Source organism: Leucoraja erinacea, chromosome 1 (genome assembly GCF_028641065.1).
Source record: "Leucoraja erinacea ecotype New England chromosome 1, Leri_hhj_1, whole genome shotgun sequence".
Taxonomy (NCBI): domain Eukaryota; kingdom Metazoa; phylum Chordata; class Chondrichthyes; order Rajiformes; family Rajidae; genus Leucoraja; species Leucoraja erinaceus.
Window position 1 is genome coordinate 71,007,429 of NC_073377.1, and position 23,866 is coordinate 71,031,294.

The 23,866-nt window shown below is 42.2% G+C and overlaps 1 protein-coding gene across 4 annotated transcripts in view; it reads left to right on the forward strand.

Annotated features, from left to right (window-relative positions):
* The window catches only part of atp8a1 (ATPase phospholipid transporting 8A1), a 301,017-nt gene that overhangs the window by 136,218 nt on the left and 140,933 nt on the right, over window positions 1-23,866 (forward strand). For all 4 annotated transcript variants that reach the window (XM_055636910.1, XM_055636888.1, XM_055636895.1 and 1 more), the window contains 3 exons: window positions 2,028-2,100; window positions 12,131-12,236; window positions 22,008-22,090. In XM_055636910.1, coding sequence (XP_055492885.1) covers window positions 2,028-2,100; window positions 12,131-12,236; window positions 22,008-22,090 — 262 coding nt within the window. The remainder of the gene's footprint in view (window positions 1-2,027; window positions 2,101-12,130; window positions 12,237-22,007; window positions 22,091-23,866) is intronic.

Sequence of the window (23,866 nt, forward strand, 5' to 3'; positions counted from 1 at the left end):
CCGAAATAGAGCAAACCCAGGTCATGGCATGCATCGATGCCTCGCAGGGTTTCAGAACTTGGCTGAACGATGTAAAATAGTATCTAAAGAAGGGTTTCGGCCCGAAACGTTGCCTATTTCCTTCGCTCCATAGATGCTGCTGCACCCGCTGAGTTTCTACAGCATTTTTTTGATGGAAAATAGCAAGTGTTTGGTCTGTTCATTGATGGTACATTTGAGATCGGCTTTGCCCAACGGGTGAAGAATTTCCCCTCCGTAAGCATGTAAAGTGGAGTAGTCTTTTTTCATGAGCTCAGTGGTTCTTATCCTGTTGAACACTTTGAGTGACATGACGTTCACGCTGGCACCGGTATTGACTTTGGCGTTTGTTATTGATTATCATGGTCACAGCAGGATCAGTGACTGCCTGGGGTGCGCAGGTTTAGGGAAAGTATGGTAGACTCAGAGTCTGTGTTATCGGAGTCGATGAAGCACGGTCTCTAACGGGATTTGACAAAAGTGAGTTGTTGGAATCCAATAGACTGAGGAAAACAGGTGCGCGAATGTGTTAACGTCTTGTCCCCGTCCGTGGGAAGATTCGTCTTGTTCATGGGAATCTGAATCTGCGGGTCTTGTTGAATCAGGTGCAGCTTTGTCCTTAAAGCTGTACTCCCACTAGATCGACAACAATTTGCAAAGTGGTTGAGTTTTTTGCAATTATGACATACTTTCTCATGGGCCACACAAAATTGGCGCCCCCTGGGGTGGAAATAATTACAGTTTGTGCACCTCGTGTTAGGCATGTTCTGAACTTTGCTGGACGCGTTAGAGAAATCTTTGCGGAGAGTAACTAGCCTAATTCACATTTAACTATTGATTAGCATTCGCGCTATCAAAATCAACCAGTGGTGCCACAGTCTCAGCCATCCGACAAGCATGAATAGCCTGCTCTAAAGTCAGTTCTGCATCCCGTAGCAGCTCAGCTCGCAGCTTTCGGTTGCTCATTCCTCCCACAATTTTATCTCGAACTAACTGATTTGTTAGCTCACCAAATCTGCATCGAAAACTGATGCATCGAAAACTGATGCATCTCAGGTCACTGATGAATCGTTCCACAGGCTCATCAGCCTGTTGCACTCCAGCAAAAAATCTTGTTTCTCAAGGATTCTGTTAGACGGCAGGTCAAACTTTCTCAGCAACACCATGGAGTTGTCGATAGATTCTGCTGGCACCAATACCTGTCCATTCCCATCCAGTTGAGCAGGCAAAAATTTGAACGAGTCAGCGCGGATCATAGTCTCCGGACCCGCTAAATTCAACACTAGTGAAGCCTTCAAATCATCGGGATTGTTGCGGTGAACGATGCGGATATAATGAGAGTAATCGTTCTCAAACATTCTCCAGCGCTCGGCGATATCAGAATCAAACACAAGCGGGCTAGGCTTTGGACAAGTTAGCTATATCCCCAAATCACAAAAAAACACGCAAATTAAAATCGTAAACAAAATAAATCGCGCTAAACAGAAGCGGGGTAGACCCGATAATCTGACACCATGTAAAGAGCTCAAACTCACACAGGTTGAAACACAAGCATCTTTATTGTTCAGGTCATCAACTACACAGCAGGTCATCACACGTTCACACTGCTACTCTAACTACCTATAACTGACAGTGGGCAGGATCTTACACTATGAATGTCACAATTAGGCAGGGTTATTATTACTAAGCATTCTAATTGGCCAACATGCTATAGCCAATCTACAAATGGTCTTTAGACAGTTGATAGTTAATGGTTCATTATATAGTATTGATTTATTTGGAAATGAATTATTGTACCCATTAGAAAAGTAATTTAGTCAGTGAAATCTTCCACCAATTATATGCTGTGCTTCCTGGCTCAAGATTTTGCATGTGTAACATTGCTTCCTGAGGACTTTCTATATTGTTATTTGAAACACATTTGCTGAACTTTAACATTTTTTAAATGTCTAGGTGATGTAGATTGGATGCATATTGAATATTTCTTCTCATTTTCTTGTTCATTCAAGGCAAGGTGATCCAATAAATGGAGAAAGTGCATTTCAAGATCCTTCTTTGCTGGAAAATCTTCAGGGCAATCATGTAAGTAATGTGTAATTGATTTTATAATTTGCTTTTTGGAGGTGAACTCAGTCTGTTGCCATATAGCCATGCCATGGGAGATGCAACGAGACCTGGGTGTCATTGTACACCAGTCATTAAAAGTAGGCATGCAGATGCAGCAGGCAGTGAAGAAGGCAAATGGTATGTCAGCATTCATAGCAAAATGATTTGAGTATAGGAGCAGGGAGGTTCTACTGCAGTTGTACAGGGTCTTGGTGAGACCACACCTGGAGTATTGCGTACAGTTTTGGTCTCCTAATGTGAGGAAAGACATTCTTGCCATAGAGGCAGTACAGAGAAGGTTCACCAGACTGATTCCTGGAATGTCAGGACTTTAATATGAAGAAAGACTGGATAGACTCGGTTTGTACTCGCTAGAATTTAGAAGATTGAGGGGGGATCTTATAGAAACTTACAAAATTCTTAAGGGGTTGGAGAGTCTAGATGCAGGAAGATTGTTTCTGATGTTGGGGAAGTCCAGAACAAGGAGTCACAGTTTAAGGATAAGGGGGAAATCTTTTAGGACCGAGATGAGGAAAACATTTTTCACACAGAGAGTGGTGAATCTCTGGAATTCTCTGCCACAGAAGGTAGTTGAGGCCAGTTCATTGGCTATATTTAAGAGGGAGTTAGATGTGCCCCTTGTGGCTAAAGGGATCAGGGGGTATGGAGAGAAGGCAGGTACATGATACTGAGTTGGATGATTAGCCATGATCATATTGAATGGCGGTGCAGGCTCGAAGGGCTGAATGGCCTACTCCTGCACCGATTTTCTATGTTTCTAAATGAATTGTGAAGTACAATGTTGCCTGAATGTCCTTTTTCACATGACACACTTACTGAGTACATCACTGCCTCGTACTAAACTCTTGGTTAGACGCGAGTACAAGACTAGCTTGTTAATTTGTCCAGCCATTGGTAGCCTTCCTAATTGTTGCAATCAGTTGCAAGTTGTCTGGTGAAGGAGCACTTGGTGTCCATTAGGCAGAGTTTCAAGGTTCATAGGACTTCTGTGCACAGAACCATTTTTAGCTGTAAGTGATTTACATTTCAGTCCTGTGGTCCATGCTTGTCATTGCGCCATTAGTTGAGACATACAAAATCAAGTTTGAATATTAATTTAAATTAAACCCCTGATGCTGCAAAATATTTTACCAGTATGGAAGTGCAGTGAAACAGATTGAACTTTTAGAAAAAAAAACAATGCTTTGACTGGTATTAATTTGTAATTTAGTATCAGGACATGCCAACGTCCCCTCTAATCCTATTTAATCAAAGTACAAATTGTCTGATTGAAACCAAAGTTTGTTTCAAAATAAAACTATTTAAATCTTATATACATTGGTGAAGTCTAATTTGTAAAGTGTGTGGATATACTAATTTCAACAGAATATTATAGCATGCGGAGGGGATTCAGAGAATAATTATTGTAAATATATTATCCATTTTAAGTGTTTCTTCTCAAACTGAGACTGATAGTTATTAATGTTGCGGGTTGTTTCCTCTACGTTACCCAACCTCTAGATTTCCAAATACAGTAGCATAATCACTCTCTGCTCTAGCTTTTACAATAGACCTAGTCATAGATTGGAGCAAAGTTAAATGACTTTTCCTTGGTGGAATTAGAATTCAAGATAAATAGACAGCTATTAGTTCTTTTACATCCTGAAGTATTTTTGTTCTGTGCTCAGACAAAAACCTCTGGCAATACAGATATTCAACTCCCTACTTATAAAATCACTTGATAAAATCACTTGGTATTTTGGAGGTCAGTTGAGTCAGTTCAACTGAAACATTAAAAAATGTTTAACTCAAAATTAATGTTGTGATTATCATTGTTATAAAGTGCAATCCACCTCCTGCAAGATAATAAAAAACTATACAGATGTAGTCCATACAGCCCCTCTCGTTGCCATTCAACAAAATGGTGGCCAGACATGTGCATCCGCAAGATCCATTGACCCCCTTTATATTTTGAAATTGATCGCTGCCTCTATTCAGCGACTTAACCACAAAATACCTTTTCCGGTAGAGAGTTGTATTAATCCACTAATCTGAGCAAAGAAATGTTGTTCTTGAAACATCATCTTCACATCTTCCCTGCCACAGGAGATGGGCAAGGTCCTAAATGAGTCTTTTCTCCCTGTATTTACTGAGGAGAAAAACAGTAGGACCGAGAAAATTGGAGCTGTCACTGAAAGTATCTTGAGAGCAGTCAGGGTTACCGTCGAAGATGTACTGAAGGTACTGTTGTGTTTGAAGGTAGACAAATCTGCAGGGCCTGATCAGATATATCCGAGGACATTGCAGGAAACTAGAGAGAAAATTGCGGGAGCCCTGGTTGAAATTTACGAGTCATCATTAAATACAGGAGAGGTGCCGGAAGACTGGAGGGTGGCAAATGTTGTGCCTCTTTTCAAGAAGGGCTGCAGGGAAAATGCTGGGAACTATAGGCCAGTGAGCTTAACATCTGTAGTTGGTAATTTACTGGAGAGTATTCTGAGGGATAGGACATACAGGAATTTGGATGGGTAAGGGATAGTCAGCATGGTTTTGTACGTGGGAGTTCACAAATCTGATTGATTTTTTTTTAAGACGTGACCAAAAAGTTTGATATGGGCAGAGCTGTAGATGTTGTGTACATGGACTTCAGTAAGGTGTTCGACAAGGTTCCGCATGGCAGGCTGCTCTGGAAGGTTAGACCGCATGGAATCCAAGGAAAGATAGCTGAATGGATAGCAATTTGGCTCCATGGAAGGAAGCAAAGGGTGATGGTGGAAGGTAGCTTCTTAGAGTGGAGGCCTGTGACTGGTGGTGTGGTTCAGGGTTCTGTGCTGGGCCCGTTACTGTTTGTTATCTACATCAATGGTTTGGATGAGAATATACAGGGCAAGATTAGCAAGTTTGCTGATGATATAAAAGTTAGTGGTTTCCAGATAGTGAAGATGGTTGTGAATGATTGCAGCAGGATCTGGATCGATTGGCCAGGTGGGCGGTGGAATGGTTGATGGAATTAAATACAAAGAAGTGTGAGGTGTTGCATTTTCAGATTCAGATTCAAACTTTATTGTCATTGTGCAGTGTACAGTACAGAGACAACGAAATGCAGTTAGCATCTTCCTAGAAGAGCGACATAGAATATGAGTAATAAATATATTTACGTACATACAGTCGTAGTAGTAATTTTTTCTGGTGGAAGGAGTGTCGGGGGGGGGTGACTGGCAGTCACCGAGGTACATTGTTGAGTAGTGTGCCAGCCGCAGGGAAGAAGCTGTTCCTGGACCTGCTGGTCCGGCAACAGAGAGACCTGTAGCGCCTCCCGGATGGTAGGAGGGTAAACAGTCCATGGTTGGGGTGAGAGCAGTCCTTGACGATGCTGCGCGCCCTTCGCAGACATCGCTTGTTTTGGACAGACTCAATGGAGGGGAGCGAGGAACTGGTGATGCGTTGGGCAATTTTCACCACCCTCTGCAGTGCTTTCTGGTCGGAGACAGAGCAGTTGCCATACCATACTGTGATACAGTTGGTAAGGATGCTCTCGATGGTGCAGCGGTACAAGTTCACCAGGATCTGAGGAGACAGATGGACCTTCTTCAGTCTCCTCAGGAAGAAGAAACGCTGGTGAGCCTTCTTGACCAGAGTTGAGGTATTGTGGGTCCAAGAGTGGTCATCGGAGATGTTGACCCCCAGGAACCAGAAACCAGTCTTCTTGGAGTTAAGGGCCAGGTTGTTGTCAACGCACCATGCTGCTAGGCGCTGGACCTCCTCCCTGTAGGCCGACTCATCGTTGTTGCTGATGAGGCCAATCACCGTTGTATCATCTGCATACTTGATGATGGTGTTAGTATCATATACAGGTGTGCAGTCGTAGGTGAAGAAGGAGTAGAGGAGGGGGCTCAGCACACAGCCCTGTGGAACGCCGGTGTTCAGGACGTCGAACAAGGGCAGGACCTACACAGTATATGGTAGGACTCTGAGTAGTGTTATAGACAATAGATAATAGGTGCAAGAGTAGGCCATTCGGCCCTTCAAGCCAGCACTGCCATTCAATGTGATCATGACTGATCATCCCCAATCAGTACCCCGTTCCTGCCTTCTCCCCATATCCCCTAACTCCGCTATCTTTAAGAGCAGAGCCGAGTTGTAGAGCAGAGGGATCTAGGAGTACAGGTGCACTGTCGAGTCATAGGTAGAAAAGATGGTCAAGAAGGCTTTGGCATTTTGGCCTTCATCAGTCAGAGTATTGAGTATAGGAGGTCATATTGCAGTTGTATAAGACATTGGTGTGACCGCATTTAGAATATTGTGTTCAGTTCTGGGCACTATGTTATAGGAAAGATATTGTCAAGCTTGAAAGGGTTCAGAAATTTTTTACGAGGATGTTGCCAGGACTAGAGGGTGTGAGCTATAGGGAGAAGTTGAGTAGGCTGGGTCTCTATTCCATGGAGCGCAGGAGGATGAGGGGAGATCTTACAGAGGTGTACAAAATCATGAGAGGAATAGATTGGTGGATGCACAGAGTCTTTTTCCCAGAGTAGGGGAATTGAGGACCCAAGGACATAGGTTCAAGGTGAGGGGAAAAGATTTAATAGGAATCCGAGGGGTAACTTTTTCACACAATGGGTGATGGGTGTATGGAACAAGCTGCCAGGGGAGGTAATTGAGGCTGGGACTATCCCATCCTTTGAGAAACAGTTAGACAGGTACATGGATAGGACAGGTTTGGAGGGATATGAACCATGCGCAGGCAAATGGGACTAGGGTAGCTAGGACATTGTTGGCTGGTGTGGGCGAGTGGGGCTGAAGGGTCTGTTTCCACACTGTATCACTATGACTCTGACTCTTAAGTGCTGTTATAGTTTTGTAGCTTTTTATGAGAGAACCTCTCCTTCACCCGTTATATCAGGACTCAGCCTGGTTTACCTCTGCTAATCTTTTTATTTCAAGTGGATGGGGAGACAAGACCTGTGCAGTGTTCCAGATATGACCTCGTCCTGTCTTGCCCAAATAATTGGAGCAAGATGTCTCCACTCTGGTATTGAACTCCTCTTGCAATAAAGTCATGTGCTGCCCGAATTATCTAGTTTCACTGAAAGTTAACGTGCAGGTGGTGATGTGCAACGTTATGGAAGACCCTCTTAAAACCCACTATTCTTCATTCCATCGCCATTTAAAAAAACACTGCTCTGTTCTATTTTTATTCTACCTAACTGGGTACTCCCATTTTTCCACATTATATTTCATCCACCATGCACGGCATCCAACCATTTAAACTATCGATATCTCCCAAAAGTCCCTCTGTATGCTCCTGTCAATCTACAATGCTGCTTAGGTTTGTATCATCAATAGACTTAGCTATAGTACACTTGATCCCCTCACTCAAATTATTAATATAGTTTGTGAACAGCCAAGACCCTACAACAATTCCTGCAATGCCAAACTGATTACAGGCACCAAAGCAAAAAAAATATGCATTTATTCCCACAGTTTAATGTCCATCAATTAATTCTCAAGCTAAGCAAGTATATTGCCACCAATACTCTAATTTGTTTAATAATCTCTTATGTAGTACTGCATTGAGGGTCCCCAAAGTGCAAATACATGTGTGTCAGGCTATTGTTCTTCAACTACAGCTTGGTGTTTAAATCAACACCATCATCCCCTCCATATTTATCAAACTGAAAACTGGGTTTCTGCTCATCCTCCCCAATTGGATCCTCAACATCCTCATCAGTAGCAATTGGCACCATTTCTTGCTCTAACTATCCCGACCATGCTCTTGTTTTGCTACTACCATAGGGAAGGAAGTTAGGGATCCCTGAATGCCATGACCAGCAGATTCAAGTCATGACCACCTTCTCACAAACCATCAGGCTCGTAAACACTACACACTACTAATCTCAACAACTATGGTCTTGTGCGTCTTCGGTTGCACTACTGATTTTGGTTTTTACACTATTATGGTTACCTAGTATTATGGTTATTCATTTATTGCACTTTTGATTGATATATTATCTGCATTATTGTGTTTACGGACCTGTTCAGCTGTATTAAGGAAGAATTGCATTGTTCCGTCGTCAGTGCATATGACAATTAAAGACCCTTGACTAATGGTTTGATCAACATAATATAAAAATTATTCTGAGATTATATTAAAGAAATTATAACCAGATATCCATCAATTTCCAAACAAAACTTGTCAAAACTTGGTTCCCAACCAAAACATCATTTGTCTATTTTCCTTCACAGATCTTGCCTGCCCACCTGAGTTTCTCCAGCACTTTGCTTTTAGCTCAAGGTTCCAGCATCTGCAGTCTTGCATTTCTCCATTTTATTACCGCTTTACTGCAAAATCTCCTCAAATTATGGTCACTTTGAAGGAGTTATCCTTCTCTCCAGGTGTTCTGTGATTTCCTCCCGTTTTCCTCCCCTTTTGTTATTCCTGGTGCTCTCCTTTTAGACCATTTTCTGAACCAGGCTCAACCATGGCATGCTGTTGCCACAAGAAAAGCCCCGACCCAAAACATTGTCTGTCCACTTCCCTCCACAGATACTGCCTGATCTGCTGTGTTCCCCCAGTGTTTTATTTTTGTTTAAGATTCCAACATCTGCATCTCCTGGATCTGAAATCTTGTCAGTAGTAGCCACCATCTGTTTGCCATCTCTTCTTAACATGGGTGACACTTTTTGTACAGGAGCGTGTTACATATGTAGTTTCCATAATGTGTATTAATATAGCTTGTTATCCTCCGAATGCTATGGAATATAGTTTAACATTTATAGCAATTACATAACTTTGGGTCTGCCCCTATGGTCCAAATACCATACCCGATGTAATCCATTTTTAAAATGTGAAGTAACATTTGATTTCTTAGTTTGAAGATCATGGCTTCAACAATAAAAACAAAAAAATAATATGTGATCTAGTTCAATGCGTCAGTACTGCCACCAGGGGGCATCACCAAAGTGCTTTTTTCGGACAAAGCATTAAATCATTGCCAATTTATTGAATCCAATATTCAAGTTATATATTTTGTCAGGGCACTTCTATAAGTAAAATGTTTAACATACACTGTGGGTATTTAACTTTACCTTTAGGGAATGCTTTAACTTTTTGAAATACTTTAACTTTTTAGAAATTATGAATCTTTTGTTGACCTTACACATTGCCCACCTTATTTTTGTGGGATTTTGTTCTGAACATTACTGTCATTCAGCCATCTGCAAAGTTCAGTAGATCCTGTAGGATATTTAGGAGCTATCTCAATAGACCAAGTAAATGTGTCTCACAATCGATAAACATCAACTTACTAAAGACCAGCGCAGAGCCTGATCCAAAAGCTGTTGCTTAGAAAAGTGTATGCAATCACAAGCTAAATACTGTGCAATGGGTCAGATTTAAAGCTATTTGGGCAGCCTTATGTTTGAATGATAAACTGAATGACGAGGCATTTTTGCACATCTTTCAGGAAAATAGAGTTTCTCTGGTAGCTGCTTCCAGAATTTTTGTATTCACCTGTGAACTCTGGTTACAGAATGATAGTCAGGGTTCTAAGCCAGGGAATCCACAGGAAAACTAAATTAAGAAGAAATGCACAATTAGTTCACGGTGGCGCAGCAGTAGAGTTGCTGCCTTACGGAGAACGCAGCGCCCAAGGCCTGGCTTCGACCCCGACCACGGGTGCTGTCTGTACGGAGTTTGTATGTTCTCCCCGTATCTTGCGCGGGTATTCTCCAAGATCTTTGGATTCCTCCTACACTCCAAAGATGTACAGGTTTGTAGGTTAATTGGCTTGGTAAATATAAAGATTGTCCCCAGTGGGTGTAGGATAGTGTTAGTGTGCGGGGATCACTCGTCGGCGCTGACCCGGTGGGCCAAAGAGCCTGTTTCCGCGCTGTATCTCTAAACTAAACTAAATTAGTTTCAATCGGATTATTTAATCGTTTTCTCAGTTAATACTCATTTTTTCCCAGTTGTAGATTTTTGGACCCCTCACTGATTTTGCTATTGATTTTTGATCTTGATGTATTCTCCCACATATCAATATCTAGATACCTTTTATGATTTCATAATAATTCTAAAAGATTTAGTCATATATGTGATTTTAACTGGATTGGAAGCTGTTAAAGGTAATTTGACTGTCAATTCTCTAAGAAAAATATTGCATTTGGCTGGATGCCATTTGTGGTGAAGCTCAGGATTTTTGTCATTTACCAGTCACACATCTGTTCAGTAATAGTCGAAAAAAATCACAGCTGTGGTATCTGACGTATCACAGAATTTAAATTTCTTGAAGCAATCAGCTTAATCTCAATTTCTCAATGAGCTAATTTATAATTTAAGATGTAAATTAAGATGTAAATTAATTTAATATTCCGTGTTGCATCGTCGATATTTATAAAAAAAGATCAAAGGGGCAGCACAGTGGCAGAGCAGCAGAGTTGCTCCCTCACAGCACCAGACCTGGGTTTGATCCTGACCTCAGGTGCTGTCTGTATGCCGTTTGTACATTCTCCTTGTGATCGTGTGGGTTTTATCCGCGTGCTCCGGTTTCCTCCCACATTCCAGACATGCAGGTTTGTAGGTTAATTGGCTTCTGTAAATTGCCCTTAATGTTGGATCGTGAAACTGGGATAATATAGAATTAGTGAATAGGTGATCGTTCGTTGGCAAGCGTTCAGTAGGCTGAAAGGCGTATTTCCATGCTGTATCTCTAAACTAAACTAAACTAATTGCTCAGTAGTTGCAAAAATAATGTTACAGATTAATTGGTAAAATTTGCATAAGTTTAAGTGTTAAAACAAAAAACAATAGAAAACTATCTCTCATCTTTCCATAGAAATATATATCCACATTAAAGTTCTTATTATCTCTGGGCATTCTTGATATTTTTTTCTAGCCTGCAATGGTGAGCAGAAATTTATGGTCACCTGTAATAAGTAAGCATATGGAGCCACCTCTCTGCCAGACAGACTTTTTCACGTTAATCACCTTCTGTTTATGCAGCTCCAAATCCAAAAAATGCCACTGGGCACAGTAGATAAATGAAAGATGATCCTCATGCATTCATACAAATTGGTTGAAAAGTTCTTCCCTAGGTTTCCTTTAAGTTTCTCTACAAATGTGACATTTTGCCAGAATGAGTTGCCTTTGAAATTTGCATTAGCATTAAAACTATCTGTTACACTCTTCCCTTACAATCAAATGTTTTAAATATTAAAATTGTTTTTAATGACCAGTTGAAAATTGCAGGTTTTTTTATCAACAAAGTTCAATGAGGCATCAAAAGGGATCTATGAGTGCAGCTTCAGTCACTATTAAAAGAACTACTCCCCTGGTTATCAATCAAAGTACGTTCAGTTGCCGCCTTGAAGAGAAAACCTGTCAACGATTTACACAGGAAATAAAAAGATTGATAGGGTAAATGGGTTCCTGTCCTGAGACATTATAGGTTCCTGGGCTTCCGTGACAATAATAAACTGAGCACATATCTTTGAAAGGCCCCAGTGTTGAACATCAAGATGGAGGAAATATTATGACCAGTTCTAACTGACAGGCCGACTGATCAAGAGGTCCAGAAGCCAGTTGCAGATGGAGATCTCCAGGCCAAGGTCCAGATGTTTAATAATACTTATATGGTATTATGGTGCTGAAGGCTGAGCTGTAGTCAATGAATGGCATTCTGCCATAGGTTTTGTTATTCTCAAGGTGATCCTGGGCTCAATGCAGTGCGAGAATGATGGTATCCTCCAAATACCTCTTCACCGTGTATACAAATCAACCACAGATACGATGATTGCGGTGAATTTCCTCAGTAGGTAAATGGGACAGTATTTTATAAATGGGTATTCCCGATCAGAGGAGCAGAATTGAGCTAAGACCATCACATTAGTGCACGGTGAAGTATGCAATTAGAACCCAATTTCTCTTGAGAAATATTAATGTCCCAGTAAATCTAGCTGACATTTTCTTTTCCTGAACGTTGTTAATCTTTTCATAACATTTTAGCCCACAGCACCAGTGATCTGCGAGTTTTTAACAATGTTGGCAATTTGCCATACGGCTGTGCCTGAGAGGGTTGCTGACAGGATAATCTACCAAGCCTCATCCCCAGGTGAGAATTAATACCAAATGAGTCAAATGAATTATGTTGAATAGTTGTACTGTAATTAAAAGCTTGTGCATTTTTAAAATATGCTTTTTCTTTGCAGCTAGGTTGCAGCACTGTTGTATATGATTCAACGTAATTTATTTCCACACTGTTCCAAGCACAAACTTGGGAACTTAATCAAAATCTTATGTTAGGATTTTTAAACTAAATTTATGGTAGTGTTGCAATTTAAGCATCTAGTGCTGCCAAATTGCATTGCACTTTGAGGATTCTAACAGTTTGTGCCCTCACTCATCCAGTTTTGATCCATTTGTTATTGATCTGGCTGACATGAGTGGTATAATCGGCAAATTTAATGGTCAAATTGGAGCTCTACATGGCCACACAGTTATGGATGTACAGGGAGTAGAGCGGTGGACTAAGTATTGAACCCTGAGGGTCATGGGGAAGGAAATATCACGACTTACTAACTTACCGAGGCCGGTCAATCAAGAAGTTCAGAAGCGAGTTGCCGATAGATACGTCAAAAAGGCTGTAGTTAATGAATAGCATCTTGACAAAGATGTTCTTACTTTCAAGTTGATTCAGAACGGAATGTAATGAACGGGCATTGACATACTCTAAAGACCTATTTTCCCTGCATGCAAAAGGCTCTAGATTGTATGGGGGATTGTTGCTAATGTGGGCCATTAGCAGTTTTTGAGACCACTGTTCAACGTCAGAGCTACTGGGGCATGGGCATTGAGACAGGTCGCTTCATTCTCCTTGAGGACTGGATGGAGGTTTCATCGCAGCAGATGTGGGACAGTGGACTGTTGAAGTGAGAGGTTGAAGATGTTGGCAAAGACCGTGGCCAGTTGATTGGCACACTGTGTCAGAATCTGTCCAGGGTCTCCATCCAGCCCCATGAAAGCAGATCTGACATCTACCACTGAAATGTATGGGACAGAGCAAACGGGGAATGGGGGGTGGGGGGAGGGAAGAGGAGAAATACCTTGGTGCAGAAAACGGGTGTAAAATGCAGTGAGCTCATCTGGTAGAGATGTGCCGTTGCAAGAGATCACCTCCAACTTCAGCTATGAAAATATTAATGTGAATTAGAACACATTTTCATTCTTTATTAAGTTAGTTCCATAGCACTATTAAATATAGATTGTCATTTATATGACTACTGAAGATGCTATGGTATTTTCAACATTTTTAGATCATTCCTATGTGTTATGGATTTGTTTAAGTCACCAATATCCAGTGTTTTGATGACAATACGAGGGAAATAATGATGCCACAAATGCACTAGGTATTAGTGACTTGGAAAGTGTCCATTACTTGCAGAAGTAGGTGATCATCCTATAAAGGCAAGCCTACTTTCATCGAGTAGTATTTTTTCCATACACAGCTCCCTCCATAATTTTTGGGACAAATACCCATCATTTATTTATTTAAGGCACACAAAATTGCTGGAGAAACTCAGCGGGTGCAGCAGCATATATGGAGCGAAGAAAATGGGCGACGTTTCGGGCCGAAACCCTCCTTCAGACTGATGGGGGGGGGGAGGGGAGAAGGAAGGAAAAAGGGGAGGAGGAGGAACCCGAGGGTGGGGGGATGGGAGGAAACAGCTCGAGGGTTAAGGAAGGGGAGGAGACAGCAAGGGCTAGCAAAATTGGGAGAATTCAACATTCATGCCATCAGGATGCAAGCTGCCCAGGCGGAATATGAGGTGGTGTTCCTCCAATTTCCGGTGTTGCTCACTCTGGCAATGGAGGAGACCCAGGACAGAGAGGTCGGATTGGGAATGGGAGGGGGAGTTGAAGTGCTGAGCCACCGGGAGTTCAGGTAGGTTATTGCTGACTGAGCGGAGGTGTTTGGCAAATTTACCTCTGTTCTCCACAATTTGGGATTTGTAATATAAGCATTCACATGTGGTTAAAGTGCACATTGTCAGATTTTAATAAAGGCCATTTTTACACATTTTGGTTTCACCATGTAGAAATTACAGCTGTGTTTATACATAGTCCCCCCTTTTCAGGGCACCACAATGTTTGGGACACAGTAATGTCATGTAAATGAAAGTAGTCATGTTTAGTATTTTGTTGCATATCCTTTGCATGCAATGACTGCTTGAAGTCTGCGATTGATGGACATCACCAGTTGCTGGGTGTCTTCTCTGGTGATGCTCTGCCAGGCCTATATTGCAGCCATCTTTAGCTTATGCTTGTTTTGGGGGCTAGTCCCCTTCAGTTTTCTTTTCAGCGTATAAAAGGCATGCTCAATTGGGTTCAGATCGGATGATTAACTTGGCCACTCAAGAGTTGACCATTTTTTAGCTTTGAAAAACTCCTTTGTGCTGTAGCAGTATGTTTGGGATCATTGTCTTACAGTAGAATGAAATGGCGGCCAATGAGTTTTGAGGCATTTGTTTGGATTTGAGCAGATAGGATGTGTCTATACACTTTAGAATTCATTATGCTACTACCATCAGCAGTTGTATCTTCAATGAAGATAAGTGAGTCAGTGCCTTCAGCAGCCATACATGCCCAGGCCATAACACCCCCACCACCGTGTTTCACAGATGAGGTGGTATGCTTTGGATCTTGGGCAGTTCCTTCTCTCCTCCATACTTTGCTCTTACCATCACTCTGATATAAGTTAATCTACATCTCATCTGATCCACAAGACCTTTTTCCAGAACTGTGGTTGCTCTTTTAAGTACTTCTTGGCAAATTATAAACTGGCCATCTTATTTTTGCGGCTAACCAGTGGTTTGCATCTTGCAGTGTAGCCTCTGTATTTCTGTTCATGAAGTCTTCTGTGGACAGTGGTCGTTGACAAATCCACACCTAAAGAATGTTTCTGATCTGTCGCAGGAGTTTGGGAATTTTTCTTTATTATTGAGATAATTCTTCTGTTATCAGCTGCGGAGGTCTTCCTTGGCCTGCCAATCCCTTTATGATTAGTAAGCTCACCAGTGCTCTCTTTCTTCTTAATGATGTTCCAAACAGTTGATTTTGGTAAGCCTAAGGTTTGGCTGATGTCTCTAACAGTTTTATTCTTGTTTCTCAGTCTCATAATGGCTTATTTGACTTTCATTGGCACAACTTTGGTCCTCATGTTGATAAACAGCAATAAATGTTTCCAAAGGTGATGGAAAGACTGGAGGAAAGACTAGGTGCTGAGAGCTCTCTTATACCTGCATGAAGGAGGCAATTAAACACACCTGAGCAATTACAAACGCCTGTGAAGCCGTGTGTCCCAAACATTCCGTTGCCCTGAAATGGGGGAACTATATATAAACACAGCTGTAATTTCTACATTGCAAAACCAAAATGTATAAAAATGGCCTTTATTAAAATCTGGCAATATGCACTTTAACCACGTGTGATTTCTTTCTATTAAAAATCTCAAATTGTGGAGTACAGAGGCAAATAAATAAATGACGGGTCTTTGTCCCAAACATTATGGAGGGCACTGTAAATGAGGCTGGATTTTTGTATTGGTTCATTATCTGTTTAATGTGTATTCTGAGGTTCAAGGACCTGCCTCTAAAGTGCTGTTTTATTTTGGCAGTTTATACATTAAAAAAAAAACCTCATCCAAGTTCCAAAACTGCAGATTATAGGTACCCAGAGGGCTACTAAATTTTGTCTAATCGCTTGGAACATTTGTATCTGTAAGATCTTTACATTATTTGTAATTAAAGCTGCTTAGTCATGTTAAATTACTTCAGCAAGGGAAAGTGAATACATTTCCATGTGGTGTGATTTTTTTTAAAATGTTAGACTCCTGTATTCCCCCTGATACCTCAAAAGAGTTATTTTGCTGAGTAGTGCAGGAAGGAACTGCAGATGTTGGTTTAAACCGAAGACAGACACACAATGTTGGAGTAACTCAGCGGGACAGGCATCATCTATGGATAGAAGGAATGGGTGACGTTTTGGGTCAAGACCCTTCTTCAGACTGAGTTAGGGGAGAAGGAGATGCAGAGATAAGGAGGTGAAAATGAGACAAAGGGGCTGGATATCAAAAAATATATAGAATAGATCATTGTTAGCTAGGATAAAATAATAACAAGGCAAACAGAGATAAAATGTAATCGAGGACAGTCTGGTCGGAGAATTCGGAAGAGGGGAGGGATGGAGAGAGAGGGAAAGCAAGGGTTACGTGAAGTTAGAGAAGTCAATATTCATACCGCTGGGATGTAAGCTGCCCAAGCAAAATATAGAGGCTGTTCCTCCAATTTGCGTTCAGGCCTCACTCTGACAATGGAGGAGGCCCAGGACAGAAAGATCAGTGTGGGAATGTGAGGGTGAGTTAAAGTGTTTAGCAACCGGGAGATCAGCTAGGTTTAGGTGGACTGAGCGGAGGCGTTCAGCGAAATGATCGCCGACGTTACGCTAGGTCTCAACCCGTGGTTTAATTACGTAGAGCAGGAAGGACTCTTAATACCAATCGAAGCCACAGTGTTACTGTACCCATTTGAGTTAATGCCCATATCACATTGCATTAATGTCACTAATGCAAGATACAGAGTGACTTTAGAGGAATTGATCCCCAGCATGTAGTCATTGTCTTAAGTAAACTGAGTTGGATTTTTGCCTTCACTGCCATGTGTATGTTTGAGCAAAATTAACTTTAATCCAAAGATAGCTTACCCAGGCATTACTTCACCATAAAAAGACACACAAATTCAGAGGATCAGACATCTGTGGTGGACATTGATAGGTGGCGTTTTGGGTCGGGACCCTTACATAGAAACATAGAAAATAGGTGCAGGAATAGGCCATTCGGCCCTTCGATCCTGCACCGCCATTCAATATGATCATGGCTGATCATCCAACTCAGTATCCCGTACCTGCCTTCTCTCCATACCCCCTGGACCCTTTAGCCACAAGGGCCACATCTAACTCCCTCTTAAATGGAGCCAAAAAACTGGCCTCAACTACCTTCTGTGGCAGAGAGTTCCAGAGATTCACCACTCTCTGTGTGAAAACACAGACTTGACCTGAAACATTGCCTACGCACGTCCTTCAGAAATGCTGCCTGACCCGCACATTGTCTTTTGTCTGTAGTTTCTTGTGTCAATGTTACTTCACCTAAAGTAAATTAATGCACTTCTTAAAACTGGATAATACATTTGCCAAATAAGCTTCCTAAATTGCAGGATGTTGATTTCTAATACCCAATCACTCTGAAACCCAAACCCTAGATACTTCCTGGGCACACGCATGGGCCCCAGCTATGCCTGCCTATTTGTAGGTTACGTCGAGCAATCCTTGTTCAATACATACCAGGGCCCCATCCCCGACCTCTACCTCCGCTACATCGACGACTGCTTTGGTGCCACCTCCTGCACCCGCACACAACTGACTGATCCGGTTGATACACCTTCATTTCCGACAATACCATTCCTTGACCTCCATCTCCATTGCAGGTGATAGACTGACCGACATCTGACTCCCATGGCTATCTGGAACTTCCCACCCTGCTTCCTGTAAGGACTCCATCCCCTACTCCCAATTCCTCGTCTACGCCGCATTTGCTCCTCCACACCAGGACATCTGAAATATGGCTGAACGGGGGTTCCTCTCCTCCTCAGAATAACTGCTTTTAGGTCACAAATGTGTACACAGAAGTCAGTTCCCATCGCCCCCATTCCTTCAGTGACCCCACACACTGCACTCTGCCGTTCCAAGGCAAGTTGTGAGATTAATAGGATGCATGTAAATTGCCACTAGTTTCATTTAGTAGAACTTTGATGAGGGAGAGAGATGCAAACAAACTCCGTTGACCTACGAGAGGTGCGGAGGGAAAAATAGAAGGATCTATATCGGTGAGACCAAATATCGGTTTGCCGAAACCTCCGCTCAGTCCGCAATAACCAAGATTAAAACACAGCACTTAACTGCTCCGTCTCCGACCTGGGTCTTTGGCCACAGCGAGCAGCAGCACCGGAAATTGGAGGAAAAGATCTTTTGCTATGAAAAAATATCCTAGCATCCCCCAGCCTTCGGGCTCCTCCTCCTTTTCCCTTTTTTAATCAGTCTAGCCCGAAACTTTTTTCGCTCCATAGAAACCGCTGAGTTTCTAGCTTTTTTGTGTATCGTCAGCACAGTGCCCTCTTAAACCCTGCATCCTGCTTATGGCTCAACCATTGAATAACTTTTTAGGTCACAAATGTGTAAGTCTTGCAATGAGATTAACCTAAATTAATTCTGGTGAGGGAGAGGGAGAAAGTTGAGTAAAGGATTGTAGTTTGAGAAATAGCAGCTAACTGCAGACATTTGCAAAGATCTTTTGCTAGAAAAATATCTAGCAATTTTTAAACTAGAGACATTTTTTGAGAAATGTATGTATGTCAACAGTGCATTGCATTTTACCCATTGTTTTAATAATAATTCCTTAATTCTGGTTTGAGTAACGTGTAGTTCAGCCAAGTTCATGCTCCAAAAAAAACGAATGAATGAATAATTGAATTAATAAGTTTATTGGACAAGTTTTCACAAACAAAGAATTTGCCTTGGTGCTGCACCCGCAAGTGACAAAATGACATACAGTGACAGGAATGATACATAAAACATTAAACATTAATAATAAAACATTACGATTGTTGGGATCACGGAGACATGGCTCCAGGGTGACTAAGGCTGGGAGCTGAACATCCAGGGATATTCAATATTCAGGAGGGGTAGAGAGAAAGGAAAAGGAGGTGGGGTGGCGTTACTGATTAGAGAGGGGATCAATGCAATGGAAAGGAAGGACATTAGTTTGGAGGATGTGGAATCGGTATGGGTAGAGCTGCGAAACACTAAGGGGCAGAAAACGCTGGTGGGTGTTGTGTACAGGCCACCTAACAGTAGTAGTGAAGTTGGAGATGGTATCAAACAGGAAATTAGAAATGCGTGTGACAAAGGCAAAACAGTTATAATGGGTGACTTCAATCTACATATAGATTGGGTGAATCAAATTGGCAGGGGTGCTGAGGAAGAGGATTTCTTGGAATGTATGCGGGATAGTTATCTAAATCAACATGTAGACGAACCAACAAGAGAGCAGGTTATTTTAGACTGGGTATTGAGTAATGAGGAAGGGTTAGTTAGCAATCTTGTTGTACGTGCCCCCTTGGGCAAGAGTGACCATAATATGGTTGAGTTCTTCACTAGGATGGAGAGTGACATTGTTAATTCAGAAACAATGGTTCTGAGCTTAAAGAAAGGTAACTTTGAGGGTATGAGACGTGAATTGGCCAAGATTGACTGGCAATTAATTCTAAAGGGGTTGACGGTGGATATGTAATGGAAGACATTTAAAGACTGCATGGATGAACTACAAAAATTGTTCATCCCAGTTTGGCAAAAGAATAAATCAGGGAAGGTAGTACATCCATGGATAACAAGGGAAATCAGGGATAGTATCAAAGCGAAGGATGATGCGTACAAATTAGCCAGAAAAAGCAGCATACCGGAGGACTGGGAGAAATTCAAAGACCATCAGAGGAGGACAAAGGGCTTAATTAGGAAAGGAAAAATAGATTATGAAAGAAAACTGGCAGGGAACATAAAAACTGACTGCAAAAGTTTTTATAGATATGTGAAAAGAAAGAGATTAGTTAAAACAAATGTAGGTCTCTTGCAGTCAGAAACAGGTGAGTTGATCATGGGGAACAAGGATATGGCGGACCAATTGAATAATTACTTTGGTTCCGTCTTCACTAAGGAAGACATAAATAATTTGCCGGAAATAGCAGGGGACCGCGGGTCAAAGGAGTTGGAGGAATTGAGTGAAATCCAGGTTAGCCGGGAAGTGGTGTTGGGTAAATTGAATGGATTAAAGGCCGATAAATCCCCAGGGCCAGATAGGCTGCATCCCAGAGTACTTAAGGAAGTAGCTCCAGAAATAGTGGATGCATTAGTAATAATCTTTCAAAACTCTTTAGATTCTGGAATAGTTCCTGAAGATTGGCGGGTAGCAAAAGTAACCCCACTTTTTAAGAAGGGAGGGAGAGAGAAAATGGGCTAATTACAGACCAGTTAATCTAACATCGGTAGTGGGGAAACTGTGAGAGTCAGTTATTAAAGATGGGATAGCAGCACATTTGGAAAGTGGTGAAATCATTGGACAAAGTCAGCATGGATTTACGAAAGGTAAATCATGTCTGACGAATCTTATAGAATTTTTCAAGGATGTAACTAGTAGCGTGGATAGGGGAGAGCCAATGGATGTGGTGTATCAGGACTTCCAGAAGGCTTTCGACAAGGTCCCACATAAGAGATTAGTATACAAACTTAAAGTACACGGCATGGGGGGTTCAGTATTGATGTGGATAGAGAACTGGCTGGCAAACAGGAAGCAAAGAGTAGGAGTAAACGGGTCCTTTTCACAATGGCAGGCAGTGACTAGTGGGGTACCGCAAGGCTCAGTGCTGGGACCCCGCAGCTATTTACAATATATATTAATGATCTGGATGAGGGAATTGAAGGCAATATCTCCAAGTTTGCGGATGACACTAAGCTGGGGGGCAGTGTTAGCTGTGAGGAGGATGCTAGGAGACTGCAAGGTGACTTGGATAGGCTGGGTGAGTGGGCAAATGTTTGGCAGATGCAGTATAATGTGGATAAATGTGAGGTTATCCATTTTGGTGGCAAAAACGGGAAAGCAGACTATTATCTAAATGGTGGCCGACTTGGAAAAGGGGAGATGCAGCGAGACCTGGGTGTCATGGTACACCAGTCATTGAAAGTAGGCATGCAGGTGCAGCAGGCAGTGAAGAAAGCGAATGGTATGTTAGCTTTCATTGCAAAAGGATTTGAGTATAGGAGCAGGGAGGTTCACTGCAGTTGTACAGGGTCTTGGTGAGACCACACCTGGAGTATTGCGTACAGTTTTGGTCTCCAAATCTGAGGAAGGACATTATTGCCATAGAGGGAGTGCAGAGAAGGTTCACCAGACTGATTCCTGGGATGTCAGGACTGTCTTATGAAGAAAGACTGGATAGACTTGGTTTATACTCTCTATAATTTAGGAGATTGAGAGGGGATCTTATAGAAACTTACAAAATTCTTAAGGGGTTGGACAGGCTAGATGCAGGAAGATTGTTCCCGATGTTGGGGAAGTCCAGGACAAGGGGTCACAGCTTAAGGATAAGGGGAAATCCTTTAAAACCGAGATGAGAAGAACCTTTTTCACACAGAGAGTGGTGAATCTCTGGAACTCTCTGCCACAGAGGGTATTCGAGGCCAGTTCATTGGCTAAATTTAAGAGGGAGTTAGATGTGGCCCTTGTGGCTAAGAGGATCAGGGGGTATGGAGAGAAGGCAGGTACGGGATACTGAGTTGGATGATCAGCCATGATCATATTGAATGGCGGTGCAGGCTCGAAGGGCCGAATGGCCTACTCCTGCACCTAATTTTTATGTGTCTATTATTGATTAACCATGTGAATTAAGTAAAATACCAGAGCAAAAGGAGGCTACTGATTGTTGGTTGTTTTTGGCTACTACTCGTGGAAAAAAGATTGGAAGAGTAATACTTTGACCAATCCAAAGGTGAATTAAGTAAATTGCTCCTCCTATGAAATTGTCTTTCTCGATTTTTACTTTGTTTGTATGCTGCACACAAAGAATATATTGGTGGCTGATGTGGCATACAATTGTAGATATTTAGTTTCAAATATGTGGAGTTGGGTAGTTTGTGTATAACATTACTGGTTGTGGCATTGTACAAGTCGGCTTTATAACATTTTATAATGTATGAACAAAGATGCAATCATTTTATTTTGTAGATGAAGGAGCACTAGTAAGAGCAGCAAAACAATTGGGCTTTGTGTTCAGCGGACGAACTCCAAATGGTGTGATTATAGAAGCTGTAAGTATATCACTCTGTATGATCTTTGACTCAAAATCTTAAACATTTGAATCTTAAGATTACTTGAGGCTGTCTACTCCCATCGCCATAGTTCAAAATCATTTTGTTGATACTGATGCAGTCGTATCATGAACCTGTAGATATCTTTTCAGAACCTGTAGATATTTTAACCTTGTAAGGTTTAAAGGGCATTTTTCTCTGAATTGCAGAAAGTAATCAAACTGTAGGTGCCAATCCATTTTGGAGATAACTTTGAGATTTTATTTATAACTTGTGCCAGATCAACTGCTGACCATTGTCGGATTCATCAAAGTGCATTCAACAAAATGATTGCCTATCTGTTCTGTGGATGATTAATTTTTCCTGATACTATTATATGAAGATTATTTTTAATTGAGCATTCATTTTTTTGAGGTCAGTGCAATGAGACATACTCGCGCAATGTGTATTTTGGTTGATGTAACACAATACAAATAAATGCTGCTTTATTTAGGAAGATAGGGAGTCCAGCCATGCAATAATCGATTATTATTCACAGGTGTTGTACTCAAACACTTACTTAATTGAATGAAGATTTTTGCTGGTATGTTTCCATCTCTGAACCTCACTTGGATGACAAGAGTGATTCAGAAAATCTCTGATAATCCACTATCCAAGTTAAATCCCAATGGTTTAGCAGCTGGCTCACCTAGTGATATTTCCCACTCCACCTTCACATTGAGCAGATTCACAGAATAAAATCACAATACTGTGTAATGTATTTTACAAAATGAGTTAAGGATGTGTTGGGATATTAACTAGAGTAATATGCATTAGTCTAGAAGGTAGACAAAAATGCTGTAGAAACTCAGTGGTTGAGGCAGCATCTATAGAGCGAAGGAATAGGTGACCCTTCTTCAGACTGTGGGGGTGAGGGGGGGGGGGGGGCGGGAAGAGGAAAGGAAGAGGCGCGGAGACAGTGGGCTGTTGGAGAGCTGGGATGGGGAGGAGAAGGAGGGATAAAGCAAGGACTTCATGAAATTGTTAGAAGTCAATGTTCATACCGCTGGGGTTTAAACTACTCAAGCGAAATATGAGGTGCTGCTCCTCCAATTTGCGGTGGGACTCACTCTGGCCATGGAGGAGGCCCAGGACAGAAAGGTTGGATTCGGAATGGGAGGGGTAGTTGAAGTGCTGAGCCACCGGGAGATCAGGTTGGTTAATGCGAATTGTGCGGAGGTGTTGGGCGAAGCGATCGTCCAGCCTGCGCTTGGTCTCTCCGATGTAGAGCAGCTGACACCTAGAGCAGCGGATGTAATAGATGTGGTTGGAGGAGGTGCAGGTGAACCTCTGCCGCATCTGGAAAGACTGTTTGGGGCCTTGGATGGAGTCAAGGGGGGAGGTAAAGCAATAAGTGTAGCATTTCCTGTGGTTGCAAGGGAAAGTACCTGGGGAGGGGGTGGTTTGGGTGGGAAGGGACGAATTAACCAGGGATTTACGGAGGGAGTGGTCTCTGCGGAGAGCCGAAAGGGGAGGAGATGGGAAGATGTGGCCAGTGGTGGGATCCTGTTGGAGGCGCCGAAAATGTCAGAGGATTATTTGGTGAATGTGACGGTTGGAAGGTGAGGACAAGGAGGACTCTGTCCTTGTTACAGGGCGGGGGGGGGGGGGGGGGGGGGGGAGTGAGAGCGGAGAGCGGATACAGGATATAGAAGAGACCCTGGTGAGAGCCTCACCTGTAGTCGAAGAGGGGAACCCCCGTTCCCCAAAGAATTAGGACATCTCCGATGCCCTGGT